The sequence below is a fragment of the Tachypleus tridentatus genome, chromosome 12 (assembly GCF_004210375.1).
Source record: "Tachypleus tridentatus isolate NWPU-2018 chromosome 12, ASM421037v1, whole genome shotgun sequence".
Classification (NCBI taxonomy): Eukaryota; Metazoa; Arthropoda; class Merostomata; order Xiphosura; family Limulidae; genus Tachypleus; species Tachypleus tridentatus.
In genome coordinates this window covers 36,111,636-36,132,132 of record NC_134836.1, presented here as the reverse complement: position 1 = coordinate 36,132,132, position 20,497 = coordinate 36,111,636, and the positions used below count along the sequence as shown (strand labels likewise).

The 20,497-nt window shown below is 34.5% G+C and overlaps 1 protein-coding gene across 5 annotated transcripts in view; it reads left to right on the top strand.

The window, feature by feature from the left end:
* The window catches only part of LOC143235836 (lisH domain-containing protein ARMC9-like), a 71,362-nt gene that overhangs the window by 36,739 nt on the left and 14,126 nt on the right, over positions 1-20,497 (top strand). For 4 of the 5 annotated variants that reach the window (XM_076474063.1, XM_076474064.1, XM_076474067.1 and 1 more), the window contains 12 exons: positions 5,931-6,103; positions 7,326-7,434; positions 8,877-8,975; positions 9,308-9,398; positions 9,573-9,699; positions 9,862-10,004; positions 10,116-10,192; positions 11,152-11,226; positions 14,957-15,047; positions 15,227-15,276; positions 16,010-16,111; positions 19,543-19,578. In XM_076474063.1, the coding sequence (XP_076330178.1) occupies positions 5,931-6,103; positions 7,326-7,434; positions 8,877-8,975; positions 9,308-9,398; positions 9,573-9,699; positions 9,862-10,004; positions 10,116-10,192; positions 11,152-11,226; positions 14,957-15,047; positions 15,227-15,276; positions 16,010-16,111; positions 19,543-19,578 (1,173 nt within the window). The remainder of the gene's footprint in view (positions 1-5,930; positions 6,104-7,325; positions 7,435-8,876; positions 8,976-9,307; positions 9,399-9,572; positions 9,700-9,861; positions 10,005-10,115; positions 10,193-11,151; positions 11,227-14,956; positions 15,048-15,226; positions 15,277-16,009; positions 16,112-19,542; positions 19,579-20,497) is intronic. The other variant, XM_076474066.1, reaches the window with a different exon arrangement.

Sequence of the window (20,497 nt, the reverse complement as noted above, 5' to 3'; positions counted from 1 at the left end):
GTTTTATACTTTCAATTTACATCTTATGGGATCTATACATCTACCTACGTGTTTGCCATGCATGACAACCCTTGAAGAGGAGAAGAGGATCCTGGTGGTTGAGGAATCCAACCCTAACAACCACTTTGACCTTTAATATTTGTAGGTGGGTGGCTTTGTGGTGGCCTTCCCAGGATCAATTGGCTGGTTCACTTGGGCTAGTTCCAACCAAGTACCAGTGTTGGATGTTTTCAGTGGGTGTTGTGGACATTGTGTCTGACACTGGTGTTCAGGTGTAGTGCTCATGAAACCCTGGCATTGTTGCAATGTCCCTGTTTGGCATTGTAGTGCATCCCCTTGTAGAGCTCCATGGTGGAAGGGACTAGTGGGCACTGAAATGTATTGCCTTTATTATGGACACCCCTATTCATGAAAAAAATAAATAAAAATGAAAAAATGTACAGTCACCATCACAGTCAGATTTTGTACCTTGATTTCTAATTATGCATTCCTTATCCAAGAAATCCTTATGACAGATGTCTCCATTTTTCATTCAAAAGGGATTAGAGGGGGTTTGCTGGCTCTCCCAAGTCAGTAAAGAAGTTATGCTCTGGAGTCAATTTGGTGAAAACATCTTTACCACAACATAACAAACTCCTTTTGAAATCAAAGGCCATTGAGGATATACCCATCAAGGTTACTCCCCATGCAACTTTGAATTCTTCCAGAGAAATTATAGTTGAGAGGAATTTAAAGCACATTTCCAAGTTGCAGATCCTTGTTGGTTTTTTCAGCCAAAATATTTCTGCAGTGTGCTGAATCTCCACTCGAAAGATGGAATTACAATGCCTACTAATTTTATGATGTTGACTTTATATCATCACCATGTCTTTCTGCCACAGTCAAAGCAGGTTACCTGAACTGTAGGTATGGCCATACATTTTCAACCTTCTCAGATGTTTCCAGTGTCAGCAGTTCAGTCACTGTCATGTCATGGTTCTTTAACATGTGCTCATTGTGGTGGCAAAGACCACGATACTTATGAGTGTGGAATAGAACCACACTGTATTAACTGTAGTGGTTCACACCCCTCTTATTCTGTTTCTTGCCCTAAGTAAGTGGATGTGGAATGCTTGAGGACTATAAACAATATTTCCTACCCATAAGCTCAGAAGTTATTTTCCCCCACACGATCTCAGACATATGCTGCTGCACTCCATTCTACTGCCACAGTGGGAGTGCAGATAGATCACTCAGTGCCTACAGAAGAATTGTTTGCAAACATCTGAAGAGTTGTTTTGCCCTCCATGGTTAAAAGAGTTGACAAATCTACGTCTACTCCCATCTCTATCCCCACAACTCCTTTCAGTGACTGCGTAGGTCTACTTCCTTTGGCTTTAGGTTTCTGTGTTTCCTCAGGTTCATCCTCTTCTTTATCCCAAGATGCAAACCGATTATTCATTCACTTCCTTAACTGCTGGAAACTCTGTTCACAGACAGAGACCTGCCTACTCAGCCCAGGTCAGGATCCATGGAGGTTGATAGACTTCCATTCAAGAAAGAAAAAAAATATAGTCAAAAATAAAAGGACTCTTCACCCCATTCCTCTCTACATAAATAAAAATGGTCAATTTGATACAATGGAATTGTTGGGGTTTTCATTCAAATATGGATGACTTTAAGGATTTGATTGATTCTCACTATCCTGTATGTCTCTCCTAACATAAAATATTTCTGAAACCTGCTGATACAGTCACCCTTTGGCAGTTTTCTTTGTACAGAAATGACAGGTTGTGTGATGGACAAGTGCATGGAGGGGTGGCACCACTGATTGATCAGCAAGTGCCCACCCTTTCTTTGCCACTTGATACACCCTTAGAGGCTGTAGCCATCTGTGTTTCCTTGATTGTATCATCACTATTTGTTCTCTCTACCTGTCTCCCAAAGAGATCTATGATAAGTCAGACCTAGATGCTGTCATTGAACAGTTGATCCTGGGGAATTTAATGAACATAATTCTCTCTGAGGTTGTGCTGATATTAATGGGAGGGGTCATTCCATAAAGTGTATACTCTCAGATCATGACCTTTCTCCCTTCAATACTGGTTCTCATAATAAGTTTGAGAAAGACTGGGCAAGGTCAATGCCATCCAACCCATATGCCTCAATAGAAGTTGGGCCAGGCCAACTGGTCCTCTTTCACTGCTTTCTCAGAACTTGATCTTGCTGCCACCTGTAAGCCATCAATAGAAAATTGTGTGGTAGCAGTGACTGACTGTATTGTCCAGGCAGCTGCTCAGTGTATTCCTAAAACCTCAACACATTTTCCACAGTATCCTTGTCTGTGGTGGAGTCCTGCCTGCTACATGGTATGGAAGGCTCAAAAATGGGTTTGGAATACCTTTTGCAGGTATCCCACACTTTCAAACCTCATTGCTTTCAAAGCCAGAAGGAATGTTGGATTAAATACACATCTAACATCTCTTCTATCACCAGTTCCAAAGTCATATGGGACAAGATTCGAAAAGTCGGTAGAGAGTATACTTCTGTCCCCCTTTCAATCTTACACTTTAATGACCAGGTAGTTGCTGATGCCCAGAGCACTACTGATACTCTTGGTGAAAGCTTTTCTTGTGCATCTAGCACTTCTGCTTCATCCCCTACTTTCTTAGCCATCAAGACATGGGCAGAGTAATTTCCTCTTTCCTTTTGAGCTGATCATCTCTGACCATAATCATCCCTTTATGCTAGTGGAACTCAAGCTTGCTCTTTATTGGTTTGGTTGTGCATCAGTCAGACCTATGATATTCATTTTTCTGTCTCTCTTACTATTCTTCTGGTTGTTTTAAACTGGATCTGGCAGGAAAATGCTTTTCCTCATGCTTGTTGCCATGCTGTTGTCCTCCCTTTTTCTATGCCTGGGAAGGATCCCAAAATTCCTCTAAACTACCATCCAATTGCTTTGACAAGCTGTCTTTGTAAAATATTAGAGAGGATGGTTAATAATTGTTTTGGTTGATTTCTCGAATCAAACAACCTCCTCTTGCCCACTCAGTGTGGGTTGCAACAACATCTTTTCACCATGGACCACCTGATTCGACTTGAAACTTCAATCAGGGAAGCCTATCTCAAGCAACAAAGTCTTGTTTCTGTATTTTTTTAGCTTCAGAAAGCTTATGATACTATGTGGAAGTATGGAATTTTGTGAGACCTTCACTCATACAGGTTGCATTGCCATTTGCTCATTTTTATTAAACATTTTTTAATTGACCAGCAATGCCATTCCAAGTCCATGTGAGCTCAACACTTTCCTCTTCTTTTCAACAGGAACTTGAAATTCTTCACAACTATGTCTTGAGTCTCACACTTTTTGTTATAAAGATTAATGCCATTGGTGGACAACTCCCCCCCTCCAGATGCAAATGGTCTATATGTCATCAACTTCCACATCATGTGTCTGTTGTTAAGCATGAGGTGTATTGAATGGCAGCTACAGACTGCTCTCAATTATTCACTGAAGTGGAGTACAGCAAACGGTTTTACCTTTTCTTACTCTAAAACCATTTGCATGCACTGTTGCTGCCAATGGGATATTCACCCTGATCCAAATCTCTGTTTCAAAGAAGTTGTGGTCCCTGAGGCAAAGTTCTTGGGGCTCATCTTTTACTGTAAATTGACCTTTATTCCACAAATTAAGCAGCTAAGTGTCAAGTGTAAAAGAGCACTGAGCATCCTCCATGCCCTTTCTTTCAACTCTTGAGGAACAGATTAATGCTCTATGCTAAAAATCTATTATGCTCTCATTCAATCAAAACTGGACAAGAGGGTATGGTATATGGCTCTGTCAGGACCTCTGTCTTGAAGATGTTGGACCCTGTTCATGTTCACTTTTAGGGGATTCAGCTCTGCACAGGGACCTTTTGCACTTCTCCAGTCTAGAGTTTGTACACTGAGTCTCATGAACTTCCTCTGCACCTTAACAGTTTGCAGTTGTCTTCACTGTATGCTTCAAAACTTCAGTCTTTACCATAGAATCCCACCTGGGGTTGTGTTTTCCTTCCTCAGTGGGCCATGCTTTTTCAGAATAGACAGTCTGCCATTGTTCCTTTTGGCCTTCGTATCCAGGCACAGTTGGATGAATTGGGTCTGTCCTTGGATAACATTGCTGTATCTGCTGGTCAGCTCATCCCATCATGTCTTATCACCATCCCTAAATGTGACTTTTCTTTGAGTCACCTGAAGAAGGTGGATGTTCTTGATTGGATGTACCACTTTCTCTTTGCCGAAACTTATTCAAACCATCCTTCCATTCCCATTTATATGGATGATTAGAAATCAGGTGACTCTGTGGACTCTACCATTGTTTGTTGTGATTCAGTGGTTGCATATAGAATCCCCTCTACACTTTCTGTGCTCACTACCGAATTCTACATCATTTCTTTTTCCCTGGATCACATAGAAGGTATGCAGTACATGAACTGTACTATTTATATTGACTCGCTTAGCTCTCTGCTGATCCTGGAATTGCTTCACATTAGTTCTCACCTTTGTTCTTGTTGTTATTCAAAGGCAACTGGTCCATTTCTCTGTATCATTTACTTATGTACAGTCTTTTGGATACCAGACCATGTCGGTATTCGAGGGAATGAGCTCACTGACATCGTATGTTAAGTCTGTCTGCTCTGATGCTATCGCAGCCATGCCTGTCCCATACATGAACTATGGTTGTGTATTTAAGGCTTGGCTCCACGCCAGTTGGCAGTTGACGTGAAGTGAGCAATGGGATGATAAGCTTTTTTTGATCAGACTTTCTGTTGCTCTTTGGCCATCTTGATTTTGTAAGTATCAGGAGGAGGAAGTTGTTCTGACTTGGCTACACATTGGCCAAAGTTTTTTAACTCATTGTTTTCTTTTATCTGGGACTGATACACCAATATTTGATCTGTGTGACACTCAAGCAACAATTGCCCACATTTTACTGTTGTGCCACCATTACAACTTTGAACAACAGCACCATTTTAGATATATTTTTACTGTTGATTTACCCTTGACATTGGTCATTGTCATTGGCGACACTGTACACCTCAGTTATGTTTTTAAATTTTTAAGGGGCTTTGGTCCTTTTAACTTTATTTAAGTTTTTAATTCAAAAATTAAACATTTTTTTGATATGATTCCTTTTTACACAATTTAATAATTTTACTTTCATTTTTACTTTTTTACGAGTTGTTTTGTGCAGATAGCCTAGTTGTTTTGCACCAATAAATGGCAACCAACCAACCATTTTGGTACACCCAGTGGTTTGTGTATTGTTGGTAAAGGATTCTATTACAAAAAAATTGATGGCCCCAAAAATTCATACAACCTATGCAGAAACTACTTAGCTGAAACGAAACTGTTGGAGTTATTGAAATTTTGTAATGGCCCCACAGAACTCCAGTCTCAATCCAGTTGAACAGATTTAGTATTTGATAAATCAAAAAGTTACTGCTTAAGAAACTTTATGGGAGTGTATTAGAGAGATTTGCAGTAAAATCCCAAAGGACAATTTGATTAAATATGTTGCAACAATGCCTGAAAGACTGCCTGCAGAAAAATGTAGATACACAAAATATTAACTGTTTGTTGAACTAAAGCACAAACACTGAGTTTTTGTTGTGCTAAACATGAAGATTAATAAAATATTGATGATTCACTTCTGTTTTACCTTCCATTGTTCTTTGAAAGTAGCCTGAAATCTAATTTTTGACTTTTCCCTGACAATTTTTGCATAGTACTGTTAGTAGTACAATGGTTGATGAAATTGGTACTATTCTCCAATTTACATTAAATGTAAACCTGAAAATGTTATTTTGATAAAAAGTCTTTCTTTACATACTGTCAAAATTTTGATTATTTTTCTTCTAACTTAAGTAATATGTTTTGCATTTTGCTAAAATTGTGTATTGCAGATTGACTTGGACAAGGTCCTATCTACATGTTGTCAAAATTTCCCAGACTTATTCAAGTTTCAACACAAAAATGGAACATCTTCTGACAGAGACCCTACTATCGGTAGTGGAAGTTATTCAGACAGTGCATCAAGGGCTCAACTGATGAAAGACTTCTTGCAGCAGCATTCCATGTATGTAACTGAATTCTGTGGAAATAAGTAATAAGTGATGCAAGCTAATAAGTCTACTACATACTCTATCATGTATCTTTTGAAGATTTTTACTGCTGGTTTTTAAGTGTTTTAGCTATATTCAATAATTGACTCATTTATCACATTTTAATAACTTTAAAAAATAGCTGTCTTAATTTTATAAGCGTTAAACTAATTCTTCCTAATGTTAGCAATTCTACCAAATGCTTTAAAAGATATCTTGAGGACCTTGCTGCCACTAATTTTTTTTTTATAATTCTTTGCCAAATTTTCCTGCTCTAAAATAGAAACAAAAATGTATTGACACTGGACATGTCACAAGATTCTACAATAAGACTGTTTTTTTATTAACTTGTGAATTCTTCATATGTTAACATTGTGGCTGAATTCATTTTTAGAGATGGTCTTTTAATTAGTAGCAAGTTGTATTTTTGTGTTTTATATATTATGTTTATTCTAAAGAAATAGTTTTTAATTATGCTTTTTTGTGTAAACTTTGAATCTTTCTCTATTAATTTTATAGTTATAGCTCTCAGTGGGCAAAAATTGAATCCATTACATATAGATATGACTTAGTGGTTAGCATTTAAATCTGAGGATTCAAGGTTTGCATCTCATTTTTGGCAAAAATACACTGTAGTTTTGGGCCATGGGTGTACTGTAAGAATTGTGATGAAATCCCACTTTGTGTTGAACAAAGTAGTCCAGAAGTTTGTAGACAGTATTCTTGACAAATTGTCTCCCATCTAGTCTGTAGTTGAAAATTAGGGATTGTTACATACAGATAGCCCTTTGTACAGCTTTGTATAGAAATTCAAAATAAACAAAAAGGAAATCTTTACACATTAAAATTATTTTTAATTTCTGCACATGATTCAACTGCCTAAGATCATGCACAATCCAGTAAAGCATATTTAATCATATCAGGTTGATCTGATAATGAACATTTTATGTGAGGATAGATAATATGTTTTTAGTCATCATCTGCAAGTCATAAAGAGAATAAGGGAGTAACACCTTCAAAAAGCATATGTTTTAAGAGGAACTTTTGTTGCAATTTAGTATTTTATTTTACTTTAAATGCTTTGAATGCTTCATTTTTTTGATATATTTAGTGAAGTGTTGTAAACTTGTTACATATCAAACTTTGATAGTGGAAAAGTACTGCATTCACTACATAAATGTTGTTTTTTTTATATAGGGAGCTAACAGACTTCACTCATGTATGCCTTGACTTTTCTAAAATCAAGACAGACTTGGTGGTACAAGATACACGATCAAAAACTTTGCTCTTGCAGGCCTTGCGCTGGGTAACATTAGAAGTTTATTATTAAATCAAGCAATAGTATAAGTAATTTATTTTATGAGAACAAGTTTCGATTTTTATGATACAGTCTGCAGCATTGTAGGACATTAGTGCATATTATGCATATGTGTGTGTGCACATATAGCATATACTAGCAACAACATATTGTTTGGATGGCTTAAAACACTGATAAAATTAAACACCAAGATTCGTTTTTTTCCCACAACATTGTTAAAGTTATTCATATCAAACAGTTCATAGTTCAAAGTATATTCTATGTACATTACCTTTGTATTTAGTATAATTAAAAGCCTTCTGCCATTTATTCACCCATCTCGCCAAATAATCCAAATCCTTTTGTGAAGCTGTTTCTTTTTCATGGCCAGTGATACCCAACATGTATGTATAAAAATTAAAATGTGTATTTAGGAGAATATAAATAAATGAAAGTTGTGTAGATATAGTATATGAAAGTTATATGATATACGAACAAAGTGTTTTGCTCATTTTATCTGTGTTTTAGTATAAATACAAACCTATGTTATTGCACAACTTGGTCCAAAAACAAACACAAATATCTGAAGTTGCAACATGTTGGGCTGTGAGAATTAAACAAAAAGAAACACCACAATTTTAACAGAAAATGTTTTTGTAAAAGTGTTGTTTGAAGTTCTCAATGTTGGGTAATGATTGATTCATAATTTCCCTTAAATGTTTACTGAAGTATAATGGAATATAAGAAAGCAAAGTAAAAACTTGTGCTTAGTCTTAGCTTCAGAAAGTCTCATGCATTGAAAGCTAGCTTTTGTTCTTCCCTCAGTTTTTGTTAATTTTACTTAGATTAGTGTATGTTTTTTTCCCATCTTATTGCTTTTAAGGAATATTTATTTTTTATTTTGCTAGTGTATGTTTTATGTATATTTCTTTACACATTTGGTCATGAATGATAAAACCATTTTTGAAAAAGCCACAATATACTTATATGTAAGTTACAAAAAGTTATTATTATATTTTTGTGTGTAAAGGAGGGGGGAACAATTAGTGGCAAGCTGGTAATTATTTATAAAAAAATAGTATTGAAAATTTATATTTATTTTGATCTAATAAGGAAAGCTATGCAGATCAGGACCACCATAATGAAAAGTAAAACATGTTGGATGTTCTACAGTGCTCATCCAAATTTTATTTTAGCAAGAAATTTTACATAAAGAAAAAAAAAAGTAACTTGATTGATTGTTGCTGAGCATTTAGTAATGTGTGTGTGCTGTATTGTTTAATAAAAATTGCTGTTTTGTTTGTTAACCATCTGTTAATTATATGCTTTTTCAAATTAGTCAAATAAGCTGATGTATTATAGGTCTAGAAATATGGAAATTAGTTTGTGGTTTCATATGTGTTTTCTAGTAATGTGAATACCTTATTTGATTGTTTATATGACTTCTCCAGCGTCTGACCAAGACTCAACCTGGAGAAGAACGGGATGCTGTTCTGTCATCTTACATAAATAATGACCTTTTGGGTTGTGAACAGCCTTCACAGTATAGGGTTTGAAGTTTTTATTATTTTAACTATCATTGTTTTAATTGGTTCTATAAACATGTTATTTTCATTTGTAACAGTCTTTTTAAATTTTGATTTCATAATATAGTGGACCTGAAATTAGTGGTTAAAAATGTTTACTTGGATATTCCTTTTATTTTCTAGCAGTTTTTTAAAGAATCATTTGTCCTTTATGTGTATCATGCAAAATTTTGTGGTAGTTAAAGACCTTCTGAGGATCTAAATCTTTCAAAAGTAAACAACATAAAAAAAAAGCTCCAGCTATGTCCAGTCATTCCAGTGTTTTATAACTCTGCCTGTGGAAATGTTGTTTGTAGCAGCGTGTGCTCCACATGATGAGAAGTCCAAACAGAAACCTCCATCAAGCTTTGCTGAGGTTCCTCAATGCTTTTGCATCCTTTAGTTTAGGTAAGTTCTTGTATGTTACCTGTAAGGAAATTTGATATGTATTCTTGTCTGTGCTCCAGAACAAAGAACAGTTGTGAAGGTAAAATTAACAGGAATGATAAAAATAAAATAATTTTATTAAGATGTAAAGTAGTTTGCTATCTAGGTATTTGAATATAATTTACCTTTTTGTAGCTCGAACATACCTGTGTAAATGTCCACAGTTACTTGCTATTCTGCAAGACAATTTGATCAACAACAGGGTCAAAGACTCAATTTCTCAAGACATGACTCTAGGAATAATGCAGAAACTTAGTTTGAGGTATGTAATTCAACTTTCTTTGTTTGGTCTAAATGAAACTTTAAAACCTAAATTCAGAGTTACAGAAAAGTTGATTATTAATTATTGATGACATAATTACTAGACCCACATATCAAAATTTAATAATAAAGGGATTTGATTATTTTTGTTATTTCACTCTAGACATTCTTTACAAACAACAATGATTGCAGGAGGTGTTGTGGAATGGTTAGTGAATACTTTAGGAAAAGCTACTGAAACTCTTAGTGACTATGGACTAGAATATGGTGTGGCACTACTAATGAACTTATGTTTACGGACATCAGGTCAGTAGTTTGATATAAAACTTAAGTAAATTTATTCTTTAGTGTTATTTTTAAGTTTGATGTGGATAATTTTTTGATTTAAAAAACGAAACCATTTCTTGATGTTGTTAGGGAAGAAACGGTGTATTGATATGGCACAGAGGATTCTTCAGTTACTAGTGGATCTGTTAAAACTACAGAATTCAGAGGTAAAGTTTATCTGTTGATTTAAGTGTAACTTTTAAATGATGTATTATAACAATACTCAGTTTTTGTGTGTTCTTAACATGTGTATATAGCTTACTATCAAAATTAGTATGTGTGGGAGTTTCATTTTAATGAATGTAAATAAGACGGTGGATGTAAATAATGATGAGTTTATTTATTGGTAATATTAAGTGTGGTAAAGTTTAGCCTTTACTAAACTAAAGCAAAAACCAATGGCATAAGTATGACCATGCAACTGCATGGGATGGTGAGCTTAAAGGGTACCTGAAACAACCACAAATGTAATTACAATTAGAGGAAAGTAAATCAGGGGTTCAGTTATTTTTTATGTGTGTGTGGAGGGTCATATGCAGTTATGCCTCTGTAAAAATGTACACAAGTTAAAGTGTTCATTTATATCATTATTCAACATTTTCTATACGTAATAAAAGTTTAACTAATGTTAGAGCTAAGACAGCAGAGTTATAGGTTTTGGTGTCTGTAATTAGAATTCTTTTGTATTATTCTAGAAATCTTGTATTTAAAAAGGTATTGTTGCAATAAAGATACTAATTTGAATATGAATGTTTTGTAGGTCTCTGCTAATTTATTTATTATTGCAGTTTCCAGTGAAAATATGTTTTTCATTTTTGTAGATATATTAAATAGATTCTTTAAGAAATAAAGAACCAAAATATTTTTAATCATTATTTTTTAGTTATAATCTCCTCATGTAAACATTGGATGGCATCTTGCATTGTCTTCAGGCTCATAAAAATAACTATATTTGGCCATATGATGACCCAAATCATACACCCAGTGATAGGTCTGATAGTAAGTTAAAACATGTAATGCTTTGTTTGTTAGTAGGTTGGAAGATAAACAGAAACATAATTTGTTTTAATGTTTAATGATTAAACATTTGTAGATGATAAAAAATTATCAAACTCTTTGATTTTAGATTCTGCCTTATGTCAATGGCACCCTTTACAGCTTGTTATCTGTACCAGAGATTAAGAACAAAGCCCAAGAAATGGTAAGTTATTTTAATGTAAAATATAAATATCATATTGGAACTGTTTTTAGTACTAATGAGAACAAAATATTTAACCTCTAATTTCCTTTGTTGTACTTAACAAAATGTCTTACTTTTGAAAGATTTTCTGTGATTATATTTTTCTTTAGTTTTATATTTGAGTTATTTTAAACTCCATTGCATCTATTTTTGTGTTAAAAGAATGTTAATTTTATTTCAGTTGTGAAACTTACAGAAATGTGTTTTACTCCTTAATTATTTTTTGAAAAAAATAACATCATTTTTATTTCTTTGCTTTGGTTTAAATCAAAATGTTTACTCTTGCAGTTCTTTGTCTTGAGAGAGAAGAATTTAACTATTTTTTTTGAAATTTTTAGTTTTGAAAATTGATTCTTCTTTGTTACAGAGGAAGGTAAATGTTATTTAGTTTTTTGTGTTTTAAACAAAGACTGTTCTTACTTCTGCTTGATATTTTGTTGCAAATAATGTCATTATTATCTTTAACTTAGCAATACATATGTTTACAGTATTTTCATAACTAATTTTACTTCTTTAAATACAGTACTTCCCTCCCTCACAAGATTAGCTTTTCTTGTTCTTTTCTACCCTCTATATGCAAACGTTTTTTATAATGCATGCAACAAGCCTTCCACACCCGTTAGTGGAATAAAAGCTTTCCAACACGTCTCTTATGCAAATCAACATGCAACATCACCCTACCAACAAGAGAGTACCACCATCACGTGATGCATGTGATTCCCTCTGTGTGCTACTACCAAACTATCACTTTCCATTTGGCAGTGCTCAAGTTCATGTCTTTTTTTTGTTCCAGTTTTGCTATGGAGTTGTTTACCTAAGTTTAACTTTCATTTATTTTAATTTACTTTTAATAAATTTCAACTTTCATTTTGAAAATATTTATTTACCTATGTTTTGCTTATTTCTTCAATGCTAAATGTAAATTCCAATGTTAACTTTATAACTTTAGGTCTGTCTCATTCATCTGATGATATACTTCAGGTCAAAAGTGCAAGGGACTTATTCTGTGATTTGTCGACATTTATTTTCAGGGAGATTGAGTGTTATATGGGACAACCTATTTTTCCATATGAGTATTTCAATCCTTAAAAAAAACATGCTGAGGAAGATTTTGATCATTTGTTACACACACACACACCCTTGTCTTTCATGGGCTTAAGATTAGTCTGCTCCTTCTTATTATATAGTACATTGTTTTTATCTGGACAAAAAATTATTGGATCTGCTCTGCCTATTTGAGGGGCATGTCCTGAACCTCCCATTCATCTAACTGGTGCCCAGTATTCTCATCTTCGTCTCCTCATGACAACTCTGTTGCCATACCTTTCTTTGATTCATCTTCTGTCCAAAACTCTTCACAGAAACTCTGAAGGGTTTTTTGGGGACATCCTCTCCCTCCTCATTCCACCATTGGCCCAACTGTTATCTTCAGCTTTGATCCTAAAAACGTGGTTTCGATGTTGTTGGGACTTTTTGGATCATGACATCATATTTTCACAGACCTCTCTCCCAGCTCCTTATTTATAGGACCTTTTTATGGCCTTGTTTTTAGAGACCGTATGTGTTTGACATGATTCTAAAGTCTTTGGAGTCCATAGTTGCTTCATTCAAACAACAATCCACTCTATCTCATCCAGTGGTCTGTTTGTTTCCATTGGAGCTGAGTGTGGCACCAATTCCTGTCTCCTGACCCTCCTCTTCCCAGCCTTTGCCTGCTCTTCTTCCCTTGGTGTCACAGTTAAAAGTTTTTCATGTAAGTGCATGGTACACCAACAGTAGTTCTGGTGGCTACCCAGTTGCAGACTGTTTGAGGACCTTTGTTCATTGGTGGAGCCCTTTCATATCCAATGTTTGGGTTCACAGAGTGTTGGCAGAAAATTTTCCCATCCTGTATTTTACTTCTTCTTCATTATCCAGCATGCCTGGTTCTTTTCCTCTTGCTTATGATCCATCGTTGTGCCAGTATCTTTATGAGGCAGTACAAGGTATCTTCTCACAACAGGCTATTAAACCTGTTGATGTGGTTTGGGGAAGGGGTTAGTCCTACCTGTTTATGGTTCCCAGAAAGAGCAGGGACTGGAGGCTGGTAATTGACCTATTCCTTCTCAATCAGTACATTCATGCCTCATGACATACTATGGAATTCTACCATACACTTGAGCTTACTGCCCCATGATCCTTGTTTTATCTACCCCTTAAGGCATATTTCCTTCTACTCGTACCTTGTGTGTAGCATCAGTTGGATATATTCACTATTAATGCTGCACACACACTGTAGCATCCAACATGTCTTCTCTTTTATTTGGATTGTTCCTTCCTTCCCAAGACCTCAGCAGATTGGAAGGATAACTTCTTCCTTTTCCACTTCTTTTCCATCTATTTTTCATCTCTACCCTCATCCTGATTTGGATATACTTCTATGGCTGGTGTGTGCCCTTTGTTGTTTTACTGTCCACATGGCTTCCTTCAGCAGTTCTTGTTCCTGCAATTTTTCCCCTGGCAACTGTCTTCTTCTTGAAATCTTTTGTCCTTTACCCTTACCAACTTGATTTGGTATTTAGTCAAATTGATTTATTCCTCTTTGTTCCCTTTCTAAGATATGCTATTCTGTGTCACCTCCCATCAAATCTGTCATTTAAATTTTTCTCTTTCTACTCATCTTGGTCGGCCTTTGGAGCAGATTCTGCAGTCAGACATGTGGACCACTCTTATATTCATCTTCAATTATCTCCATTGCTCACTGCCACTCTTATGTTAAGTCCTGGAGATGGTCATTTTCTCATATTCATGATTTTAGGGCTTGATGTGAATATGGTATGATTCTCATCTTACCCTTATGCAGATGTTAGTACACAGCAAGGAGGTTTGGATATAGTTGGCTTAACAAGTACGGTCGACCACATCCTAGCCATTCTTCACCATAAGATGCATCCTCTTTTACCCACTTTCCTTCTGTGGGAGTGAGTTATTTATTTATCTGATTGAGAGCATTTCCATGATTTATCCCTCCCACTCTGACATGCTCCTTTCTGTTTCTATGATGTTTGTTCATAACTGTTTGTGGTGAGAAGATACTTGGTTCAGAAGTTATGTGATGTCCCTCCTCAGATCATCTGATTTGTTTTTCTGATATAGATAGGTGCTTTCAAGGGGGAGGAGGTATATCTGTTCTTCTCTATCACCAGTCCCTCCTATTGTTCAGTGTTGGATTCTAGCTAATCTTGTGAGAGGAGGGAAGTACTGTATTGGAAGTTATAATTTTCTTAAAATGAAAATGTATTTTTGATAAGTACTTTCCTCTCTTCACACTTTCCATCCTCTTTTCCATAAACTTCTGGTGCTTACATTTTCTGCCAAACTTCATAGTGATGCTTTGGTAGGGCATAGAGGGAGTCACATGCATCATGTGATGATGGTGCTCTACTATTGGTGGAGACAAGTTGCATGTTGGTTTGGATGGGAGACATGTTGAAATCTTAGATTTCAATGGGGTAGATGGGTGCAGAAGGCTTGCAATATGCTTTATAAAAAAATGTTTTTCATATGAAGGGTAGCACAAAATGGGAAAAGCTAATCTTGTGAGAGGAGGGAAGTACCAATTGGAAATACATTTTCAGTTTAGGAAAATTATAACTTTTGTTGGATTTAATTTTATAAAATTGTATGTTTTTAATTTTGTTGTGTTCAACAGAAATTGGAAAATACACTTCAACAGCTAATGAATGAAAGCTCAAATGATGCTCAGAGGCAGATAGAATATGTGTTAAAGAAATTCAGTATAGGTAAGATATCTCAGTATATGCTGTGAAAACATTTTAGGTCATTCTCTGTAATTCATTAGAACCTCCTGTAGTGCTAATTCTGAATAGAGAAAATTTTTTTTTTAAATTCTGAGAAATTCCTGGATAAACTCATAAATGTTGAAGACTTGGTTTGTGATTGTTCCTATTTCCACATGTAGATGACAATAAAGAAGGAAGTGCTAGTGATGGAGAATCTGATGATGATGAGGTAATGTGTTATTATTTATAACTTTAAATTGTATCTTTTGGAAAGTTTACGGTAAATGATAACACTAATGTCTTGAATGTGACATGCATAAATACTGTAAAAGAATGGAAGTTGTTTATAGTTAATAGATACTTTACTTTTTGTAACATACCATTTGTTTGTATGGTGATTGGTTGAATTCAGATTTGTACATTTACAGACCTATAATAGGTGTGTAATTATTAACATGAATATTTGGGATTAGTTCTTGTCTTTTTGTAGATTATTTCTGTGACCAGTGTTTGTAAGAAGCATAATATTTGATATTTTTTTTAAATCAGAGAAATTTAAGCAAAAATTGATGCTGATTATTTTGTTGTATTGTGGAGTGATGAATTAGTTATTTAATGTTTATTATTTAGGGCAAAGCAGAAATTCATAAAGATGACCATGTTTAATAATTAAGGTGTAAGATTGTAGTATTTATTTTTAAATTCTTTGTTCAGGATAAAGCAAATCAAATAATTGTGCTGTTGTCAGAATGGATGAAGAAATTATGATTATACTGTTTGACTTTTATTCATGATGAAACAAAATTGAAACAAATAATACTAATATTCAAAAGTTTTGACAGTTGGTGCATCAGTTGCTTGATTTTATTTCAGGTTAAAGAAAGAGAACAATTAAAATGGATAATTGTGTCAGAGGAAAGACTGAAGAAATTAATGTATCAAATATTCAATGTATTTCCCAGGATGAAGCAGAAATAGAACCAGAAATAGATAAAGATGATTCTGTTGTAGGAGAGATTGGAGAATTGGTTGGAGAAAAACTGCTGACATCTCAGTATCTTGGGGTGAGCAATATGTTTGTTGATTTTGTGATGTTTCTTTACAAATTTACTGAAAAGAACATTATTTATGTTATGTTTTGTTTTAGATTGTTTTCTAAGGAAACATTACTCCTAATCAGTAATTTTAAGATAGGCTAAAAGTAAAGGAAAATAAGCCCAATTTGAAGCAGAAGATTTATCTTATTGAAGTTTTTCATTCAATTTATGGCCTTCACTAGTTAAACAGATAGAGATTAATTGTTTCTGTAAGACCAATGGCTGTTTATCTAGTGATGTATCTATATTTATATATACAACTTTTTCAAAAATTTATATATATTTACATATTAAGGACTGTTGCTCATGGATTTCATAAGTAAAACAGATAGGGGTTTTTGCCAATCCTTTTACAATCCAGATCTTTCTTCTTTACAAAATAGGGAAATGCAGACATCCATTGTACTGTCTCTGGTGGGTCATTCCTCCAGACCCTCCAATACATATGCCCCCCTCCCTTTTATTTTTTAGTGGAGCAACAAGTCTTTGCTACTTTTGTACCACACACATTACCTTTCCCATAATGGGTATTTTTGGCTGCTGGCATGCTGATGTCATAAGTTAGAGTTGTTGGCATTTTTGTAGGACTCTTTCTCTCTCTCCTTAGGTCCTGCTATACCCTGATAGGTCCGTAATTTCTAAATTTCTGGCAACCAAGGAAGGGGATAAATTTCTCTTTACAATTTTTTTGCCATCTATTTCTCATCTTTGCAATTGTTTGTGATCTGATCATTTGTTTGGACCTATCAGCCTTGAGGGTGTTATATGACTCACATTACCTTCTTTTGTGGTAACAGTTTTGATTCTATATTTGTTTGGATCCTTCAGTTTCCTGAGATATTCCCCAATTCCTTAGAAGTGGATTAACAAATATCTATATTACATATTCTTGTCTTTACAGGTGAGTAAACTTTTGAGTTACATTTATCAGATTCAGCACATTTCATTTATTCAGTGGTGGACAATTCATATTTCTCCCAGTGCTGTTCTTTCATGCTCTTTACAGCTTTCTTTCAGGAGTTTTCCACTACCCCATGGCTATTTTAACAGCATCTTCTGGATTATAAGGAGGAAGGATGCTTCTGCCATCATCTTGTCTCTCTATATTCCAGGGTTCCTATCATCTTGCTTTCACTGAATTCCACTTTGTGGAGAGTGCTGCTCAGCCAGGTATGCTTTTATCAATCCAATTTCACACTAGCGACCAATTTGATTATTCTTACTACTGGTTGCAACAGGATCTGTAGATATTAGATGTTTAATAAGACCATTTGGGCACTTACCAAATAGTATTACCATATTATCATAGACTACATTCATGAACTATCATGAGTAAAGCTAAAGGGGATTCTGCCTGCTCCTGCCAATCATTGGATTGAATAAGTCAGGGTTGATTTGCTTTTAAAAATTTAGGGAACCTGGTTCACCTTCTGCATGCTTTCCAGAGCACTGTTCTTCAAGACTCCACAGTGCACATTACTCTCTAGATGCTTTTTCTCCACAGTATTATAGTGTATTTCTCCACCTTTGGATAAGAGAGCAAAGTTGGGGTCCCTGAATATTCTTCCCAGATGTTGGTAGGAGTAGAGCCAGTCTCTGTGGGAGTCTACTCATAATACCAATTAAGATTTTACACTGTGCTATCTGGTATGGGTGTGCATAGCTCTTCTCTTTGATCAATGTTAGTTTTGTATATTGTTCATGGAAGGAGGTCCACTGTCTTCTCATAAGTGGTTCCATCCTAGGTCCTTGGTTTGAGCAGGAGTCCTCTACATCCTCCATAATTGCAGAGGCAAGTGGAATGCTTCTTGCTAATTTGTTGTAAAGTGAGGATGAATATTTAATTCCTGACTGTATGCATTCTGTTCCTTGAAATGTTGCCTTTCAGACTTTTTCAGGTGGAAGTAGAAGTTTGTCCACTTTGATGTTGCTTACTTTCTTGTTGTGGTTCCAGTGGCTCAGAATGTATCACTGAATGTCTAAAGGTTGGGATCCAGTCAAAAGTATGTTAATATATAACATTGTGGTCCAATAGTCTTAGTCATCAACGTGGGGGTATAGGGACCAAGATCTGTTAATTTCAGTTCTTAGTTGTGGAACTTTGTCTTTCTGGTTATGGCTGGTGCCTATTATATTGAATAGTCATGTCTTATTTCACCCTTGCATGAAGAACTAGGTTCTGGTTGAAGAGCATACCTGTTCCGAATGTAGTGCAGTTTCTCCCCTTCTTATGTATCGCTTTTATCTTAGTACACCCTATTCTATGCAGACGTTTCTATATAGGTGATGCTTGCACTGGCTTCTCCACCTTTTTAATGTGGGATTCTAGCTATAAGCTATAAGAAGAGGTAAGTATGTTTTGGAAGTTAACACTGTCCTAAACTGAAAATGTATTTTCAATAATACTTACCCTCACTGACACTTTCCTGCCCTTCATCTATACTAAGAGCCAGTGTTAGTTTTGAGATGGTGTAACTTTTAAAAAAGTGATTACATTATCTACGTGATGTGTTTCTATACAGTACTACGACAGAGGGTGCATTGATCTGGGGGGATAACTTTGCAAATTAGATATTACCAAGGGCATTTAAGTGGGATATAAAATATTGGAACATGCAAGACCAATGCTTAGATAGGCAAAAGCAAAGTCAATGCCAAAGTATAGCTATAGTATCAGTGGAGGTAAGTGTTACTGGAAATACATTTTCAGTTTAGGAAAATGTTAACCATTTCTATATTGACATTAATAACTACTTTTTTTAGCTGTCATATTTGAATAGCTAACTTAAACCATATAAAATGTTTATTAATAAGTGTTCTATTTTTACAGTTTTTCTTTGAATGAGGAATATTTAGGTATCAAGTTTTATTATGCTGGAATTAGTAAATATCTCTGGTATTCAAATGCAAAGTTTAACTATTATGTTCATTATGTTGTCACATCAGTTGGTTTTGAATACATTTTTATATATGAAGTAGGAAATTTTCCTGCTAGACCATCCAGTTTGGTTGATTTCTACATTTTAGGGTAAGAAATGTGTCATTGAACTAACTAATTTTTCTGTACTAGTGAACAAAAAGACAATTTTTCATTATTTTAATTTAAAATTTTTTATACCTGCCATTCATTTTTCTGTACAAGTGAACAAACAAGACAGTTTTTCATTATTTTAGTTTGAAATAACTAGTTATACATAGTTTGACAAACCAATTATTAGGCTTTTATGCAGGGAAAATATGAATTTATCAATTTTTAGAGAGTGATGAAATGTGTATAATTATCATAAAACTTGCATTTTTTTGTTTAATAAAGGCATTACTTGAGTCAAATAGTAAACTTTAAATGTTTTATACATGTAAAATGGCTTAAGCACAAGCTAATAGCCCTATTTGTTCAGTTACCTGCAGCTGGGATATCAACACAAAGGAAGCGGGTAGGTTAACACCAAAATATGATTATTTCTGTTCTTATGTCAATGTTGAAGTTAATATTGCTTTGTTCAACTGTTCTTTTATTTTAAGTTCCTAGTTTTATGATAATATTGAAGTTTTCTGGACTCCTTGTTCTTTATTTCTGTAAGAATGTTGAAGTTTGTTTTATCCTTTACTCTGTTGTTGTTTTACAATTAAATTTATTTGTGACATCTGTTCAATTACTTTATGATAATGTTAAAATTGTTCATGATTTTCTTTTTCTTTTTGTGATATGTTTTTCTATGGTAATGTTGAAAATTATTGGAATGTTTGCATTCTCCATCCTCTACTTTGAAGCTAAAGTTTATTATGAGTTTTTCAGTCTGCTTTTCTTGTAGTAAAATAAGTGCTAGATTAAGCCTACTGGATGCCTAGGAGCTTATTTATTTCATTGGCCCATTAATAAAATTGTATCTATTTAAAAAAAATTTCAATGTTAGTAAAGTTTCAGGAATGCCCCCCTCAGTAGCACAGAGGTATGTCTACGGACTCATATTGCTAGAAACCAGCTTTCTATACCTGTGGTAGGCAAACACAGATAGCCCATTTTGTAGCTTTGTGCATAATTCCAAACAAACAAAGCTTCAGGAATGCAATTCTGTCAATCATGCATTGATTTGGAATATATACTTTTGCCTTCTTTTTTAAATTTGTGTATATGTTTTCTTATTGCAATATATTTTTTGTAAAGATTAAAAAACCATTCACAACTTGTAGCCATACTTGCTTGTAAAAACCTATTCTTCTTATAAACTGTATGTTTAAGTATGAACATACAACTTTTATTAGTTAAATTATTCATAAAACACTTCTTGTCTTTTTTACATTGCTAAATAATCTTAAAACTATACCAAGCTATATTTTTTTTATTGTTGTGTT